The 19,160-nt window shown below is 44.9% G+C and overlaps 2 protein-coding genes across 2 annotated transcripts; one reads left to right on the forward strand and one right to left on the reverse strand.

Annotated features, from left to right (window-relative positions):
• Positions 1–9,252: 9,252 nt before the first annotated feature.
• On the forward strand, positions 9,253–12,333 carry LSM2 (LSM2 homolog, U6 small nuclear RNA and mRNA degradation associated). The gene is made up of 5 exons (XM_075260781.1): positions 9,253–9,369; positions 9,725–9,792; positions 10,471–10,501; positions 11,253–11,312; positions 11,461–12,333. Exons 1-5 carry the CDS (start codon positions 9,367–9,369, stop codon positions 11,584–11,586), a joined length of 288 nt encoding a protein of 95 aa, XP_075116882.1. The 5' UTR covers positions 9,253–9,366; the 3' UTR covers positions 11,587–12,333.
• Positions 12,334–12,913: 580 nt separating this feature from the next.
• On the reverse strand, positions 12,914–17,756 carry LOC142185557 (fucolectin-like). The gene is made up of 7 exons (XM_075260986.1): positions 17,714–17,756; positions 16,731–16,763; positions 15,207–15,501; positions 14,968–15,116; positions 13,903–13,985; positions 13,758–13,824; positions 12,914–12,982 (listed from the first exon to the last, which is right to left on the reverse strand). The coding sequence occupies exons 1-7, from the start codon at positions 17,754–17,756 to the stop codon at positions 12,954–12,956; spliced, it is 699 nt and encodes a 232-aa protein (XP_075117087.1). The 3' UTR covers positions 12,914–12,953.
• Positions 17,757–19,160: the final 1,404 nt, after the last annotated feature.

Genomic DNA, 19,160 nt, shown 5'->3' on the forward strand with positions numbered 1-19,160 from the left:
TTCCGTTTGGATTCCCCAAACGGAAGACCAAACGCAGATGTGAACCAGGCCTTAGGCTAAAGCCCCATATTGCAGAAATGCAGCTTTTTTATGCAGATTTTGTTGTAGTTTTTTCAGCCAAAACCAGGAGTGGATGGAGCAAAAGGTAGAATATGAGAACTTTCTCTTTGAGCTTTGCCTCATAAAAATTGCAACAAAAAAAAGCTGCGTTTCCTCAACGTGGGACCTTACTTTAGCCTAAAGGTAAGTTGTGTTTTGGGGGGTTTTTTAACATAGAGGGGAAAAAAAGAAACTTCATGACATATATTCAGTCAGATCAAAATGATGGCTGAGCTGGAAGTGAAGCAGTTCAGTTGACAAATGTGGCCAGTCACTGACCTTGAACTTTAGTTGGCAGATGCTTTACTCCAGGTCTGGGAGGAGATCCCTCAGGAGACCATCCACAACCTCATCAGGAGCATGCCCAGACGTAGTAGGGAGGTCATACAGGCATGTGGAGGCCACACACACTACTCAGCCTCATTGTGACATGTTTTAAGGACATTACATCAAAGTTGGATCAGCCTGTAGTGGGTTTTTCCTCTTTAATTTGATCCAGTCTAATCAAATCAAATTTGATTTTGATTGATGATTTTTGTGTGATTTTGTTGTCATCGCATTCTACTTTGTACAGAACAAAGTATTCAATGAGAAGATTTCATTCAGATCTAGGAGGTGTTATTGGAGGGGTCCCTTTATTTTTTTGAGCAGTATATATATACCATATATACTCGAGTATAATCCGAATTTTTCAGCACAGTTTTTGTGCTGAAAAAGCCCCCCTCGGCTTATACTCGAGTCAAGCAAAAAAAAAAAAATTATTATTTTTTATTTTTTTTTTTTTGGGGGGGGGGGGTGTCTATGACCAGCTGCAATAGTAATGTATAGAATCTCCCATAAAATAGTGAAAAAAAAGAAGCTTTAAAAAAAATAAAGTAAATAAAAGTTGTAATTCCCTCCTTTCCCTAGAATACATATAAAAGTAGAAAATGACTGTGAGACAGAAACACATTAGGTATCCCTGTGTCTGAAAGTGCCCGGTCTACTGAATATAGGGGATCTGCAGTGTTCCTGTTCCGTCGGGAAGGGGTTAATAGGAGCTCTGCAGATACCCTATATTCAGCCAGGCAATAAGTTTTCCCAGTTTTTTGTGGTAAAATTAGAGGCCTCGGCTTATATTCGGGTCGGCTTATACTCGAGTATATACGGTATATATAGAGAGAGATACAGTGGTGCGTTCTCGCCTTTTTGCTGTAGACTGAGTTCATAATTTATATGTTATCATTTTTGTTAGTCATGTAAACAGATGTCACTTGTGTTTTACAGAAGCCAATACAACCAACATCTGGTTATTTGGGAAGGAGTGTTGCAGTAATGTCACTAAACCAGAAAGCAAGGGAATTAAAGAAAAGAGAGAGACCTGGAGAAATTAAGCACGGCCAATGTGAAATTCAACCTGTTCCTCAAGCAAACATGTGCAGTTTACAAGACATTGAGTTATCCAGCATTTATTCCCTGTGTAATAATAACAAACACAGTAATTCATCTGCAGTAGCAGTATATCATGGGAGTGAACAGGTCCCACTGGTGAAAAAACCTACAGATCCAAATGACTATAAGCCACTAAATGAATTAGACCTGGAATGTATCTCTATAGAAGATGATGTTGTGTCTATATCCTCAAATGAGTCTTCTGATATTATGGAAGTGGGTGCATGGATCCCCAAAAATGTTCAATCAACGAAAAACAGCAAAGGCAAAAATCACTATAATCCTTCTAGCGCCTTGACCGATAAATGTGGTGTATCTGACAAACCAAAGCTATATGTCTCTCAAACAGTATCCTCTCCACTGTCCAAATTAGAAACGCCAACAATTTGTGTTAAAACCACTGCAAAAGTAGATTGTGTGAACACTCATCCCCTTTGTACAGCAGAAGCTGCATTGTCACCACCTAATAAGACAAGAAGAGTATTAGATGTGACACAGACACTCAGTACCTCGAGCAGTCGTCGGAACAATGGTGTGGAAACCATCATTCATTTTCAACAGGACAAGTTACCAAAGGCCAAGACAAGCTCTATTGATGATCCCAAAAAGACAAGGATAGAAATATCCTCCAGAAATGCTGATTTACAGACAAAGTCTAGTTCTTCAGTTGGTGACAGTGAGGTACCATCAGATATCCAAACAGAGCAAAAACCTTTAGAAAATGTAGGAAGTAAGTCTTCCCCGAAAAAATTCTGTTGTGCACCCAGTTGGTTAGCCTCAATGTATGGTGAACAGTTTAAGTGCTCATGCACATTTGCAGCAGGGCCATCTTCTTCAGTAAGTCAGCCTGGTCTAGAAGGGGAATCCTACAAAGATGATGTCACTTTACTAAAAAATCTTGATAATGTTGAAAAAGCGACCACTTCAACAAGTGGAGCAAAGCCAGCTGATAAAATAGAAAAGGCACCAAATGTAGAACAAAGCCATAGGACCTTAAACTGTCTTAAGAATGATAGGCAGAAAAATTCTATTCCGTCTGAACAAAACAAATTGACGATGAACAAGGAAAAAGATCCTTTTGAACATCCAAAACAGCTCGGTACACTTACCACAGAATCCACTGTGCATGCAAAATGCAGTTCTTCTGTCTGTTACCAAGATACAGGACCAGAACCTTCCAAAATAAGTTTCTTATACATAGATAAGATCAGGGATAGCATACGTACGGACTGCCTATTTGCCACATCCGGTGATGAAGTAATACAAGATAACGAAATAGAATATAATACGCAACATCCTGAAAACAAGTTTGGTTCAAATGATAATGAATGTCTAACAAAGTCAGAAGATGGAGGTCTACAAGGTTTCAATGACATTATTCCAGAGGTTAGGGAAGAACATTCATTCACCTCAGTTATTGAGGTCGGCAACACTGAACAACGAAGCCAGATTCAACCCCCCTGTGACCAAGAATATCATTGTAGTTGGACAGATCAGTTGTCAGAAATAATAACGCATTTTCCATCAGGCATGCTTGATAAAAATACAATTAGGGCTTCCAAAGCAAGGGAGAGTGCGGAAGTAAACCAGGAACACTATAGTAAGAAAGTTATTGACAAATGTCTTGACAATTTTGAAGATCTGGTCAAACAGTTTGAGGAATACGACAGTGTGCTCTCCAACGACCGTCACAATCCTGTTCTTCACAGTGTAATGCCGTCGGGTAATCCGTCAAGTGACAAGATTCCAGAAAAGATAGACAATAATACATCCAGCAAAGAATTCTGTTGTTTGTTAAATTGGTCAGCCAGTATTTGTGGAGAACAATGTAAATGTTCATGTACATTTGGGCCAAATACTACAAAACCTGGAGGGGATGAAATAATGTGCTCTTATATAAGTCAGCAGTCTGGCAATAAGTTCCCTGTGACTAAAGGTACAAAGAGAAGTACTGTCAAAAAAGGTATAAGGTCAGATGATCGGCCATCGAGGCCACAGATGAAAACCCAAGGCCAACCTATGCAGAAAGTAAGTATTAATTCAGGAGAAAAATGTGAGTCGGCTTCAGGATTAAATAATTCACCAAATAAAGGCAGCAGAAAGAGGAAAACCCAACCAACAGATAGGCTACAGTTTCAAGAAGGAATAGTAAAATCGTCATCATTGGAAATGGGGGATAACACTCAGGGACTGGTGCGCTGCAATGGTAGTTTGCTCTATGAAAGTAACACTGCTGCTGGAAATAAACAGGAGACAAAAAAGAAAAAGGGCTCAGATATATTTACAAAAAAGGCAACGACGACATTGACAAAAGAAGCTCGTCTAGATCTGCAAACAAGGTTTTTACCAACGGATAACCAGATGGGTAGAGCCACGGGACAATGCCATTGGGCTAGTCGGCATAACTCAAAGAGCAAACAAGACCGCAATAACCAGCTGTCGAGAAAGAGTAAACCAAATGAGACTCACCAGTCAAAAAGTCAATCAGCTGCTAAGCCACAATCTTCAAAAAACGCAGGTGACAGAGCAATGGATGATGACAAGGTGTCTACTGTAAAAAAGTCAGGAAAGAAACCACTAAAAGATTGTGAGCAACATAAAAGCAAAAATACTCAGAATAAAATACAACATGTGCGGCCAGACAGACCCAAGCTGGAGTCTTCCAAAGAGGCAACACAAACCTTTGCATCCCCAAATTTAGATGTGAATAGAAGGCAAATTGGTAGAAATACAAGAACAAGAAAAAACAGTTTAACATACAAGGACATTGAACAATTACACCCCAAAAAGGTAGAACAAAGCCCTGAAATACAACGGAGCAGGAACATAATTGTGAAGAAGGGTGGAAAGGATAAAGATGTCTCTCAAAAGAAGAAACTTTCATTCACACTTACAACAGATTCGGGCCTGGCTATACAGTCAAAGATGGCACTTTATAAGAGTGGCAGCTCTTCACTTAAAAATGATAATTTCGGAAGCTCTTTATCTAAACCAGACAATAAAGCTGCTGGTCAGATGTCAAAAAAAGTCTCACGCTTGCACCCCGAAAATCAACATGTTATAGCTAATTACGTGACAAGGCCCAAAAGGTCGAAGGAATCATTTGTTCCTGGGCACAAAGCCACAAGACTAGTTGAAGCCAAATCTAACCGTGCCCTTGTAGAGAACATTTCGGAACAGACTATTTCATCTAAAAAGGCATTAGAAAAATGTTCATCTCCATTAGCAAAAGTGAAAGATCTATCAACGTGTAACATAAATAAATCAGACCGCGAGATACGTCCTCAGGATATTCAGCACTTAGACATTCACAGCAACGAAGTACAAAAAAATCAAGCCATGAATGATACCCAAAATACACAGGTGACCCCCAAGAAGTCAGTCAGCTTTGACACCTTAGAAAATAAGGTTAATAAAAAGACAACCAGCATTATTAAACGGAATAGTAAAGATTTTAATTTACTACCAAAAGTCCGGAAATCAGCTCAAGAAACCTATCAAGAGATCATCCCCAAGGATCTTGATTCAAAGTCAAAGAAACACACACAAAACAAAAACCAGCGGATTCCAACTGAAGGTATAAAGACATGTTCTGTGTCCAAGACGAAGCCACATAGTCCTGTAGTAGGTACACAGAATATTTCCTCTGTCGAAACTACAGAAGCACCGCAGCCCTCAGTGCACAAGCTGAAGAGCTCGATAATGTGTGATAGAATAAAGGTGAGATCTGAACAGGACAAGAAAAACAAAGATCATTTTAAAAAAGACCAAGTGGTAAAAACTTTCCAAAATGCATTTGTGCAGGAGGGAAGTTTCTGTATTCTTCCTGAAAAGATACCTTCTAGAGGAACTCCTCTAGATCTAGAAAAAGAGAGTGTTTCTCCCGTTGTTCAGACCAGCGCTCAGCAATCAAAACAGAAATGCGGTGCTGAGATCACTACTGTTGTGCAAGAGACTGAATACTGCCAGAAGCTTGAGAATAAACACAGCTCATATCATGAAGGTAAAAACCAGACACCAGGACAAAGGAAGAGAAAAGCAAATAATCCCGGGTCAGAAAGAGGTTCAAGAAGAAGGAAATATAGACGGCTCAATCAAAACACCTCATGTGCGGAAATGGAATCAACCAGCACCAAGGAATCTAACCAGGATCTAGAACAAACCTCGGGATGTCAACTTGGTCACGTAGTTGGTGTTGATGTGTCCCCGAAAAGTGGCAGTTCAGTAGTTAGGGAGAAAGCAAGCTCTTCACATCTAGAAAGCCAGAAATCCTCATACCTTAACAATAAACCTAACTTACACTCGACGAAGCAAAGAACAGAAACAAATGTTACGAGGGACAAATCAACATGTTCAGACAGAAATCAAAGCTTCTTGATTCCATCAGACAAAATGAAAGAATCTTCATCCAAAAAAGTAGGCATTGAAGAGAGTCTAAAATCTGTTGATAATTCACAGGAATATCTAGAAAAAATGGCTTCACCAACATTGGATACAGGGATAAAGAGTCTGGAGACTTCGTATTCTGGAAGACCAATAGGTCAGTCACATCCTAAAGAGAAGACCATCGCCAGAGAGTGCGTTCTTAAACTTTTCAGGTTGCCTCTTCCATTAGAACGGTTTCTGGTGGATAATGCTAAATCACCAAGAAAAGTAGACGGGAAAGCTGAGGCTGAGCAAAGAGAAAAATAACCTACAAGGAACTGCACATGAAGAAGGAAGAATAGACAGAAGTTTTACAAGTAGTGTTGGACCAAAAATCTAGAAAATGTCACTGTTTTTATATACAATTGACAGGAAAACATCTGAATGTATTTAAGGCTTAGGGCTACACAGCAGTTTTATCTGAGCACTGCTCCGTATTCACTAATGGACTCCCCTTGCGACCCTCAAGGATATTGCGACTAGTTGGAAAATATTTGAGCAGTGTGACACGTTTGGTCTTAAGACAGAAGTCCCAGCCAAAAGTGCTGTGTAGTCCGTGCCTTAGTATAGGTCCTGGAAAGCAGGAGTGGTGGTCAAGGGTAAGTCCGGCTGCTTGACTAGGAACTCCTGCACTTGATACACCAGTCCTACATTGAAGAAGAATTCGCCATCGTTACTTAAAGGGAGACTTCTCTTCTATGACAACTTGTTTTCTACGTTCTTGATATTCTGTTGGCCAGTGGTTGCCCTGCCCCCTCCTACTGAAATTCACTTGTCTTGTCAAAAGAAGAATGAGCTGTAAAAAGTTTTATATTTTAGCACCAAAAATAGTGAATTTTATACATTGAAAACTTATTTTAGTAAATTCCCCTCCAGGTTCTTTCATTTCTAAAGTCTGTGGCCAGAGATCCTTGGGTTGTAATATGGGCAGATTTTGAGGTTTGTATTACAGTCACTAAGCCAGGCTAAGGCCAGTGTCAGACAGGGATCGGGAACCATATATTGTTGTTGTGCGCCCAATGGAGAAGTTCAGGTTTTAAGTCCTTTTTTTATCGAAGAGATTGCCATTGTTTATGCATTGTTCGGAACTGATTGGTAAGGTTACCAGGTGTCAGACCTCACTGATTTGACATTGGTGAATTATCCAGAGAATAGGCATGAATGTCATAACTAGTGTTGAGCGAATAGTATTCGAAACTATTCGTTGAATACCTTGCTCCCATAGGAATGCGTGGAAGCGGCCGAACACCAAGGGGTTAAGCGCAGTGATTATTTGACGGCTGCTAACATGCATTCCTATGGGAGCGAGTTATTCGATGAATATTATTTGCTCAACACTAGTCATAGCCTTAGAAAACCCCTTTAACAAGGACTGGGTGGAACAGCTAGTGCCGCGGGGGATTTATCAGGTGATTAATAGTTATTTTATTCCATTCCATTACTTAAGGCCTTTTTTTTAAATTTGTTGATGACCCCTTTCAAAGGCTGGCTCTATGAAGGCGCTTATTCCCTATCTACAAGACTGCTGGGAGTTGGACCCCCAAGACCTAAAGGCCCCCTCCTTATCTCACTGCTATGCCAGGACTATGTGTTTAGGGGATGTGTCCCTAATGGTACAATCCCTTTAATGGAATCCTATCATTCAGATGACATTTTTTCTAAGTGCCACGTCGGAATAGCCTTAAGAAAGGCTATTTGTCTCCTACCTTTCGTCTTCTTCTCCCCGCCACCGTTTGCCTACAATCCCGGTTTCTCTCTGTATGCAAATTAGCTCTCTCACAGCACTAGGGGCGGGCCCCAGCGCTCAGACAGCACTGGGGGTGGCCCCAATGCTGCGAGAGAACTCTCTCCAGCGCCGCCTCCATCTTCATCAGGAACGGCCTCTTCATTCTCTTCTTCCGGCGATTTCTTCTTACTTCTAGGCCTCGGGCAGAGCAGACTGCGTATGCCCACAGGCCCCGAGAAAATGGCTGCTTACAATACTATTCAAGCGGCCATTTTCTCATGGCCTATGGGCATGCGCAGTCTGTTCTGCCCAAGGCCGGAGGCCTTAGAACTTACAAGCCACCGCCGGAAGAAGAAACTGAAGATTCTGCTGAAGAAAAGGAGGCGGCGCTGGAGAGTTCTCTCGCAGCATTGGGGACGCGCCCAGTGCTGTCTGAGCGCTGGGACCCGCTCCCAGTGCTGCGAGAGAGGTAATTTACATACCGACAAGAACTAGGATTGTAGGCGAATGGCGGCGCGGAGAAGACGACGAAAGGTAGGAGATGAATAGCTTTTCTTAAGGCTATTCTGAAGTGGTTCTTAGAAAAAATGTCGTCTGAATGATAGGATCCCTTTAAGTTTCCTCTTTCACATTATTTGTTGCGTTCAGTTCTTTTACTTTCTCCTGTTTATTGGGATTTATTTGGTTACTACTCACATTATTAATTGTTAGTTTGTAATTAATTGAATACAAAGATTAAATTTTGGGTTTAACCTTTGGATCGTCTCTGGAATCTTTTATATAATTTGCGCTGCAGCGTATGATAGCGATATACAAGTGCGGCTAGTTTGACACCTTGCACCGTGGTTTCCGTTACTTGTATCCACCGTGGGACTGGAACGACGGGGAGCCTGTGATTACTCGCGGACCCCATAAACTATAATAGGGTCGGCCGGGCGGAGAGATATATCCTCCTCCGTGTAGGACTTTTCGCTCCGCCGATTTTCAGCGGAATCCACGACAGAGTCTCTTGATGTAGGTGTGAATGAAACCGAAGAGAACTAATCATGGTGGTGACACAGGCCATCACCCAGCTTTCCACAGGCCAATGTATCAGATAAGCGGCTGAAGAGAATATTCTAGCAGTCTGACAAGTGACGGATGACTCCGGGACATTCTGGGTTTTGAATGCAGTTGTGGATTATAAATGGCAGGAGGGAATACTCAGCTTACTGGTTCTGGCTTCAAAACTGAGCGTGTGAATGACATCCTACAAACAGAGTGACAAAAAAAAAAAACCTCGTCAGAATGACCCGGCAGAGCCCTGTGCACACTCTATAACATGGCTTGGAAGTCTGTCTTGAAGTCCTATTGGATCATTCACACTAAGTTTTTTGGCGCTGATTTTGACGCTGAATCCGCCTCACGCGTCAAAATCAGCGCCAAAAACCTCCTTGAGCATGGTTAGTGCTGGTCTTCAGTAACATGGCCGCCACTTCCATGGTGACTTACCTCACGTTTGCGCTCTATCATTTCTCCTTGCCGTGAAGCCGACGATCTGATTGGCCGCCGTGTTCTCGCGAGATCTCGTGCCCGGCATTAAACAAACGTGAGGCGCTCGTCGGGCTCAGCTTTCCGGTTCTCCGCGGTGGATCGTCTTTCAGATTCAGCCCCGGAACATCGTGTCGTGAGTGCCTGGTGACAACATGGTGAGAGCCGAGTGACCCTAGAGCGCGCTGTCTGCCCCCGGGCAGGTTCTACTATAGGCCAATGACTTCATAGAGACTGCTGGGACTTGTAGTTCCACAACCTCAATGTACATGGTACAGACTTGGCTGGAATCCTCTGCAGGCCTGAGAGCTGTGGATTGACTTCCTGCCCTGATGTTTTGCTGCAATGTGTCAGTGCCGGCAGTTCTGTCTCATCCCTTTAGCTGGCAGAGACTTGATGCAATTGTAGCAAACCCTCAGCTGTCTGTGGTGTTGGGTTTGTAGTCTCTGATAGTGGAGATCCTGGACATGTTGGTGGTTTCGCTCACGTGTGTTCTTGTTTTGCTCTTCGCAGCTCTTCTATTCCTTCTTCAAGTCTCTGGTGGGGAAGGATGTGGTGGTGGAGCTGAAGAACGACCTAAGGTAAGTGACGTACTGCTCCTAGGCTCACATGAGTGTCATGGCCTCTGTCCTTAAAGGGGTTCTCTGGCTCCCAATAAAATTTTCATACTGATGACCGATCCAAAGGAGAGGACACCATTGTGTGATCTGTGGGTTCTGACACCCGTCCCTGCACAGATCAGCTGTTCTAGCAGCCTCAGGGTCGCGGTTGTCACTAGAGGACGAGCGGTGACTGCAGGCCAGTCCTATACAAGTGATCTGAGCAATGCTGCAATTCACTGGAACCACCGCCATACAGTGCGCCGCTCCTATTACTTGTTACAGGCTGCTAGAAGAAGCTGATCTGCGCAGGCTCCGGGTGCCAGACCCCCACAGATCACATACTGGTGACCTATTCTGTGTCCTGTGGATAGGCCATCAGAACAAAACTTTGACTTGGGGCCGGAAAGCATCTTATAAAGATGATGCATATTGATGACTTCTCCTTGGGATAGATCATCATGATTGGAGTGGTCCCGAGACCCCCACTGATCAGCTGTTAGGAGATGACACGACACTCGCATGGTGCAGCAGCCGCTCAGCCCCAGTCAAGTGAATGGGACTAAGCTGCAGTGCACTTTAGTATTCAGTGAAGAATGTGCGGCTGCACGTACTCGCCATCTTGTTGCTGTACTGATGACGGTTATTTTTCTCTTGCAGCATTTGCGGGACTCTGCATTCTGTAGATCAGGTAAGAGCCACAATGTGCAGGGAGAAGCGACAGAAAATAGTGTGAACGTGCCCGAAGGCTTTTGCTACTGATTTTGAGGGGTTTTACGTGACAAATGGGATCAAAGTGTCCTGCTCTGACTTTGAAAACCGACATTGGAGCCCAAAATCAGTCAGTAATCCACCACTGTGTGACAGCACCATAGACAGACCTAAGATAGAGAATCTGGGCCGGGCTCCACCCCTGATCCATACACAGTCCTCTTCCGGTCCCCTGTATACAGCGTGCAAAATCTAGTACGTGCATCAACCCGAGTGAAGGGGCCCAGACTCCAAACAGCAAGGTGTATATGCTGGTATATAGTACAGGGCGCATGGACTCCTGATATCCTAGATCACTGTGATGCTTGGAGTTTGGGCTGATGTACCGGAGACCTCACTGTGGTTGTGCAGGATGGATGGGGGGGTCTGGGACCCATGTTATACTTTATTCTGCCTCCCTACCCCAGTGTCATGGGGCACATAGTGATCAGACAATGTCCATTGTGGGAAAAGCCCTATAAGGTTACAATATGACGGCAGCGCCATCACAAACACAAGTAATACTGGAGGAATATTCTATGTACCAGGACAGTGGTGACGCCAACCCTCAGTATCCATTTACTTATTGATTGCTGAGTTATCAGCACCGGGATCCGAGATTTCAGGCAGGACTTTTATAGGCCTTGAATAAATTTGCACCAACGTTAACGTTACGTTTTTTTTGTTTCCAGTACCTGAATATCAAACTAACAGACATCAGTGTGACTGACCCTGAGAAATATCCGCACATGGTGAGTCCTCGTGTTTGCGCTGTGGTTCGGCGGTGCAGGTTTTGGGGTGGAATTTGCAATGTGTACATATTGGGAGTTGTCTCATTGGCTGTAGATCCTTGAACTGAATGTGTCCGGCTGTAATACTGATGGCTTTCTCTTTGGGCAGCTCTCTGTGAAGAACTGCTTCATCCGCGGCTCCGTGGTGCGATACGTCCAGCTCCCTGCCGATGAGGTGGACACACAGCTGCTGCAAGATGCTGCAAGGAAGGAGGCCGTGCAACAGAAACAGTGAGGAGTCCAGCGGCTTACGTCTGTGCCATCTCTCCTACCTGGTGGCTGCACATCACACTTGGACTGTTAAAATGTAAAGGAAAAATTACGCAGCTCTCCTGCCGAGGAGTTTTTGGTTTTTTTGTCTTTACCCTCAGGATGTAATACTTTGTTTTTCCTACAGGTGTCAGTGTTGACCTCAGTTTTTGTAACGCCCACCTCCCTGAGCTGGACAGGAGGGCAGTATATAGGCAGAGTTGCATATTTTTGGAGATATTCATAGTCAGACCTACCACAGGATTCCCTGGCTTGGCAAACTTGGAGGCAGGAAGACGTGATGGAGCTCCCTAAACTTAGTACTGATCCCCCTACACAATCCTATGCCTGGACAGGATCCTACTAGGGTGCACCCTTCATATGATTTCTAACCTGATAAGGCTTGATTTGGGAATATAAAATATAAAGGGGTACATGACATTTGTGTTCCTCACCCCTGAAACAGCGCCACTCTTGTGCACAGGCTGTACCTGGAATTGCAGACTTCTCTGCAGTACTAGACGTGGCCTGTGGACAAGAGTGAAGCTGTTTTGGAAAAGCAACCAGCAGATTGTGGGATTCCTAAAAGGAACCCCATTATTTAGATCAGTAGACCCAGTGTAATGTACATGGTAGGGAGGTTTTGTTTGTTTGGTTTTTTTTTTTGGCCCTGTTTTTGCCTCCATTTATGGAGTAAAGGGATTTGGTTGTATTTTTATGTTTATAAATAAAGTTCTCTGGGTCATGTGAGACCCCAAATGTAACCGCTGACTGGATTGTGTTTGTATAGTCACTACTAACCATTTAAAGGGACACAAAGTAACCGAAAGGCAATGTATACAAAGACCCGTCCTGATGACGCCGTGGTTGATTCATCCGTGGCAAGATGGGGCAGCTCGCTTCTTTTTTCTACTACTAATTAGGGGAAAAAAAGAAGCGAACGGCTGCCGTTGAAGTCAATGGAATCCGTTTTTGGCAGCAGATTTGATTGTGTCAAAATCCGCTGCCAAAAAACTGTGTGAACACCGCCTTAGTGTTCCCACAAAGTACAGCTACATGATCTATCCTTAAAATAGGTCATCAATATGTGATTGCCTGCAGTCAGAATCCCAGGAAACCCCTTCCCCCCCCCCCCCCCCATAGATCTGGCAGAAGCAGCCTCTTCACTGAATACAAAGGACAGTGCTGTACGTCATATAGTGGCTGTGCTCGGTATTGCAGCTCAGCCCTAGTCACCTGAATACATCTGAGCCTCTTTTGTGCCGGGTGACTAATGAACATTTTATTGCCTTATTATTGAAGGGTAATACTCCGCATGTAAGTAGATGGTACAGGAGGTGGCGGAGGACAGCGTCACTTCATGGGGATACAGGTGTGGTTATCTGCAGAGAAAAGGGTAGGTGTCAGTTCACATTGTGATGTGTACAGCAATCGGTGTGAGCAGTCAAGAGGCCATGTAAGTAAATGCTGACAGGGAGATGACCCTTCTATGCCCAACTCTCCCAATTCCCTTCTAGGGGGTCCTAGTGCTGCTAGTCACCCGGGGTCCTGTGTATAGATGCATTGTTCGGCCGGGACCTGAACGCAGGGGTGAACCTGCCCCTTTCGCCGCCCGAGGCGAACTACAGAAAGCCGCCCCCCCCCCCCCAGGAGGGGGCGGAGCAAATTGCAGGGGGCGGGGCTTAGCGCCGTTCGCCGGCAGAGAGCAGGCACGGAGAGGACCTGCTCTCTGCCTGAGCGTGGGGGGAGGCTGCTGGAGCAGCGCTGCTCCAGTGGCCTCCCCAATCCACCGCTCGGTGCTAAGCTAGTCCAGAACAGCTTGTCCTGGACTGACTTAGGTAACCAAAAATGCCGCCCTCCCTGAGGTCCTGGCATAGCGCCGCCTGAAGCGCTCGCTTCAGGTCGCCTCATGGGAGGTGTGGCGCTGCCTGAACCCCAAATCCATCAGCTGATGTGGATGCCATAAACCAAGTGGTACCCAAAATCTTCAGGCCTGGGCAGCCCACATAAGGCTGTGGTCACATTTGTATATAGTGGCTTTAGTTTATAACCGAGCCAATCCTGCAGGGCCTGACTTATAACGTGTCATGTGAATACAACCCAATATGGAGACACCAATTGTAATCTTAACAGCAGGTAAGTTATTATGTGCCGCACCTCGCTGTAGGACGTTGTCTATCCCCCACGTCAGGATCCCGATGTCCATCTTCACCTTCGGCCTGAGCTGATAAGGATATAAAGGAGATTATAGGTCGCCAGATATACATGAGGGGCAGCTCAGTGTGGGGGAGGGGACACTCACCAGTTTGATGATGGTTTTGGTGTTCTGTTGGAGGTTTGCTGCAGACGTGGACTCTCCTCTTACAGCTAATCTGATCTTCTGGTCTGTACAGAGATCGATAGCGCTGGTTAGTCCAGTACAAGGGGAATTGACCACAAAAAAAAACCATGATGTGCGATTTGTAGAAAGATCTGATCTAACGTCTGACCTCTAACGGGCCTAGACTCATTCTCTAATATATAAGCCTTAAAGGGGTTGTCCCATCACAAGGATCCTATCTATACTGCTTGTTAATGTGGATGTAAGACTTTTCCTAAATACACTGCTGCAGTAAAACTGCTTTGTTTCTCCACTATCTTACTTTATTCACTTCATTGTTGACACAGCCCTTGACTTATCTGCTCAAAAGTCAAGTGATGTATCTGCTGCTCTGAGGGGGGAGGGAGGAGGGGCTAAGGGGAGCGAGCCTGTGTATCTAGCTATTCCTGTGTCTACACCACGTGACCGAACTTCCTGCTTTCAGATAGAGGAGAGGAGCTGCTTTCATTTCTTCTGTTCTCCCAGTTATCAGGCTAGCTAATACAATTGTGTCCATTATGGCAGAGACAGGCAGTCTCTGTATGTAACACAGAATGGAGTTGCTGCTGCCTGTACTTCATAGTCCAAAGTGGCGGGTTACATGTGAAACCCCGCCCACCAAATGATGCAAGAAACAAGGAAGAAAGAAGATTTTACAGCAGTGAAGACTGGTGAGTATGCGACGTGGGAATACTTCTTTTTAATGGGATTTTCAAGCCACAAATTCAGTTTTTAGACTGATGACCTGTCAACAAGATAAGTGACCTGTGGGGGTCTGACGTCTGGAGCCTGCACATATGAGCGGCTGCAGCCACCTCTGAGGGGTCGGGAGATTCTCGTGGACAGAGAGTGTTGCTTGTATTCAAGTAGTAGGATCAGTGTCCACTGTATAGAAACTGATATGACTGGTAACTTGACTGCAGAAAATAACGTCCTAAGGTGCGCAGTGCTACAGGGTGCCACTATAGTGTCTCCTACAGATGTAGGACTTGCCATGGACATGATTACCTGGTATATCAAGGGCCGCCACTTGAACCTCACACAGGGTCAGACTATCGATGCGGTTTGGTATGACCACCGTGACGTAGCGTCCAATAATGCCGCCACATGGAAAGGTAACTGTTGTCCCAGGTTTCATGGAGGAGATGACCGAGCAGCTGGAAGAAGATGCAAGTTAGTAATCCGCATATACCTCTCCAATATCGTATGATCGGTATGGCAATACGTGTCAGTCTTTGTCTGCTCACCTTGGGTTAGATACTCCATAGTTTTCAAGACTTTCACCCACGTGGATCTCAGCCCAAGGTATCTGATTGCTCAGACTACTGGTAGTGACCAGCTGACTGGTAATGGTGACATTGGCTACGACATAACCGCGTCTCAGGTCCACCGTCCACCATGGCTGGTACTCGCTGGTTGTCTGACTGCAGGAACCTTTCAGGAAGTCGGTATTGGTGTTACCGTCTATTGCCAGGTGAGCTTCTCCCTGCCCTGGGATGGAGCTGGACTGAAAGGCGAGACACTGCAGGGGCAGATTCACTGCTGGAAGAGAGGACCAATGTGTTACCTGTAAAGACTGGACGCGAGACCCCCGCTATTATCGGCGTCCTATCTATCACTAGCTATGTCTGGGTCATGATGGACCTATAACAGGCCAACGCACCGCCATTACATCCTATAAACCTGCCCTGACCATGCAAGTCTATGGGAGGACGGACTATAAATGAAGTTAAGGTGGTAGTATTAAAATTCCCACAGCTGCCTCTAGGTGGCGCTTACTGGATACACATTGTTATGACTCCCGTTGCATCTTTGATACTCAGTAGTGATCTGATGGAATCCAACACCCAGAGCCTGCGCAGACCAGCCAGTGCAAGAAGCTACAGCAGTAAATGGGGCGGATGTGCAGCCCCTTACCTTGTGCAGCGGTGGTGCCAGGTATTGCAGTGCCGCTCTTATTACTTGAATAGGGGCAGAGCCACTTCCCCTCTCCATCTATTGCTATAGCTTCTGGCCGTATCAGCTGATCTGTGTGGGGCCTAGGTGTCAGATATCCACAGATAAGATACTGATGGCTTAGCCTATGGATTGGTCATCAGTGTATAAAACCACCCTGGGGAGGAACCCTGGTCCTAATTTTGCTCCTAACTCATGGCCTCATAGACAAGGCCTTGAAGATACAAAAAACACTTATACTTACATGGATCCTGTGCAGTTCTTTAGTGAAGCCAGAGGAGTATACTGCAGCTTCAGGGCGCATGCGCAGAGGAGTATACTGCAGCTTCAGGGCGCATGCGCAGAGGAGTATACTGCAGCTTCAGGGCGCATGCGCAGAGGAATTTACTGCAGCTTCAGGGCGCATGCGCAGAGTAATTTACTGCAGCTTCAGGGCGCATGCGCAGAGGAGCATACTGCAGCTTCAGGGCACATGCGCAGAGGAGTATACTGCAGCTTCAGGGCACATGCGCAGAGGAGTATACTGTAGCTTCAGGGCGCATGCGCAGGATTACGGGCGCATGCGCGGTGAAGTCGAGGTGCAGGTCCCTGACTTCACATCAGGTGTATGCACTGTGAGGTGAGGTGTACATGCCAAATAACTAAACTGGACCCCCAGAATCATCTGACAGTGAGGGGGAACCATTCCGGTGTTGGGATCCTAATCTGTATACATGACCTATTGGTGGTTTAGGGGCCCCATGTAAGTCAAGTATGAAAATGATATACAGAGATGACAATATCCACATTGTTTAATAATCTAGCACTTCACTTACCCAAAGATTCCACATATACGTCATACTTCAAGCCTGTAAAGACACAACATGATATATGTCCCATATGGATACATTGTATACAGTACATTCTATAGACTATTATCAAATTAACCCAAAAAAAGTGCCGTAACCACGAGCGGACAAAAAGGAGAAAATCCTTAATGGACTTGATCCACACATACACAGCATAGGCCGTGAGCTGGTAAACCGGTGCACAGGGGGACGCTATGGGGGTCAAAGGGTTCCCTAAAAGTAGTAGTATAGTAATAGTGTCTCCATTTACTTTATCTTGAATTTATGGACTTCATTTACTCACATGACAAATTCAATACAGTATCACAACATACAATACAATACATTAAAACCATGACAGGCTGCAATTCACATTACTACCACTGGGCGGCCACAAGTAGACATCTCAGGACAGAGTATCACAAAATCACGAATATTCTCAAAGCTGGTCGTCTTATACCACACATCGCAGGATGTGAATAGACAAGAGGTAAAGAAGGAAATCTACATATCTGATAGCTATCACCTGTATCTTCACCTAAAGTTTGCATGCTCAATCTGGTTGGTACATATTGCTTGTGCTCTTCAGGATTGAAGATGTGAATTCACCCCCTTTAAGAAGCCACAGACCCCTAAGTTCACTTTCCCCCTCTTGTGGTTGCGGTCATCCATTGCAGCGCTCCTCAGGCCTACCTACATTGCAATATTGGGTGGGGAATGAAGCTGAGGAAGCGCCAGACCAACCGATTGGGGTACAGATGGGGTAATGTGAACCCTTCTTGTGCCCCATAAGCTGATCACAAATTGTTCCATTGCAGGGAATCCCAACAATGAGTTGCAATGTGTCTGGGAGCAAAGCTCAGCAGCGCCACCACAGGAGAAGTGAAGGATTACATGGCTTTCATTGAAGCCAATGCACTAGTGATATGCTTTGTAGATTTCGCAGAAAGGAGGTAAAGTCCATCACTCACCTCCAAGCACAAGCAGTCTGAGTATTCCCAGATAAGTCCTCATGTCTCCCCAATGTCCGGATAAGAACCTTCCTTACTTTCTGTGTCTCTCCGTCAGGCTGTTATTTTGCATGGCAAATCAGGACTGTGTCAGTAAATGGAGATCATGGCGGGCCCGACCACAAAGCCTAAAGCAAACAGTATATACATAGAGAGGCGGCAAACACTCACACCTATGTATGTAAATGTATCTGAGCACTGGGGGTACCAAGTGACGGGCAAGGAGATTTCTGGACTTCTGGTCAGTCACCCCATTGAAGAACAGTATAGTCAACCTGTCACCCTGAAACTGCATCATGCATCTTAGCAGTAGCTGAGCTATGAGGTTCTGCAGCAGCTGAGGTGTGTATTATGATGTTCTGAAGCAGCTGAACCTGATAGATGATCTCCAAGGAAGATACAATCAGAAATACTGAATTTCAAAGCCAGATCCTTTTAGGGGAAGTTCGCACTAAAGTTATAAATGTCCATTGCTCTTATCTGTCATTATAGGATTCCAGACAGAGGGGGTTCTTTCTGCAGTGGGCATTCTGGGGCTGTTAGACCGAGTGAGCAGTCCAAGGGTGTTCGCGTTACATTTAGATCAGACCCTATAAGGAACGTCAGAAGTCCCTTGGACTGTACCCTCGGTCGTGTGCATGATCTGTTGCTCTCATCCTATGATGGATATGATCAATGGACATTAACCTTGGCCTTGGTAATGTGAACCTACCCTTATCTTCAAGGGATTAGCCACCACCATAGATATCCAGCATCAGATTACTCCCTTCACCTATTCAGAACACATGCATGCTCGTCCTCATAGGAATTATGAAAAGTTACGAAGCCACCAAGAAGTGATCTGCATGTGCTCAGCCTGCCGCTGGTATATAAAGGTGATTTATCTCAGCATGAACACAGTAAAATGAGTCAGGACAATGAGAATTGTATTCAAAGTATATATATATATCTAGGCATTCCCCATTGCTTCCTGGTATATAGGATCCTCCAGTAACACCGTGTAGTCACCCGTCCACTCATCTGAAGGGCTTGAGGATGATGATGGGTGCGTGAGAGCGTATTAGTGACCTCACTCTATAATGTCAAATCACTATGGAAAGACGCAGTAAAATGTGTATTTATAGTATTACAGGGATCACTAAGGTCAAGGGGGAAATAGTAATGATGCGCTGAACAGGAAGACAAAGAGTTAATAGACGATAACCACCAATTATGGGTATTTATAGGGAGCCCAAATGACCTGTAAACCACTTACATATCTCGGCATTGCCCCACTGGGGTACTGCTAAATCCCCCAGTGGTCACCGCACCTTAAGGGAGTTTGGCCCCCTTCCTGCTGCTATTTTAATAGGGGTTGTTCACCCCCAAATATAATTTTTATAGTGCTGACTAGAGTTGATTCGAATAG

Source organism: Leptodactylus fuscus, chromosome 11 (assembly GCF_031893055.1).
Source record: "Leptodactylus fuscus isolate aLepFus1 chromosome 11, aLepFus1.hap2, whole genome shotgun sequence".
Classification (NCBI taxonomy): Eukaryota; Metazoa; Chordata; class Amphibia; order Anura; family Leptodactylidae; genus Leptodactylus; species Leptodactylus fuscus.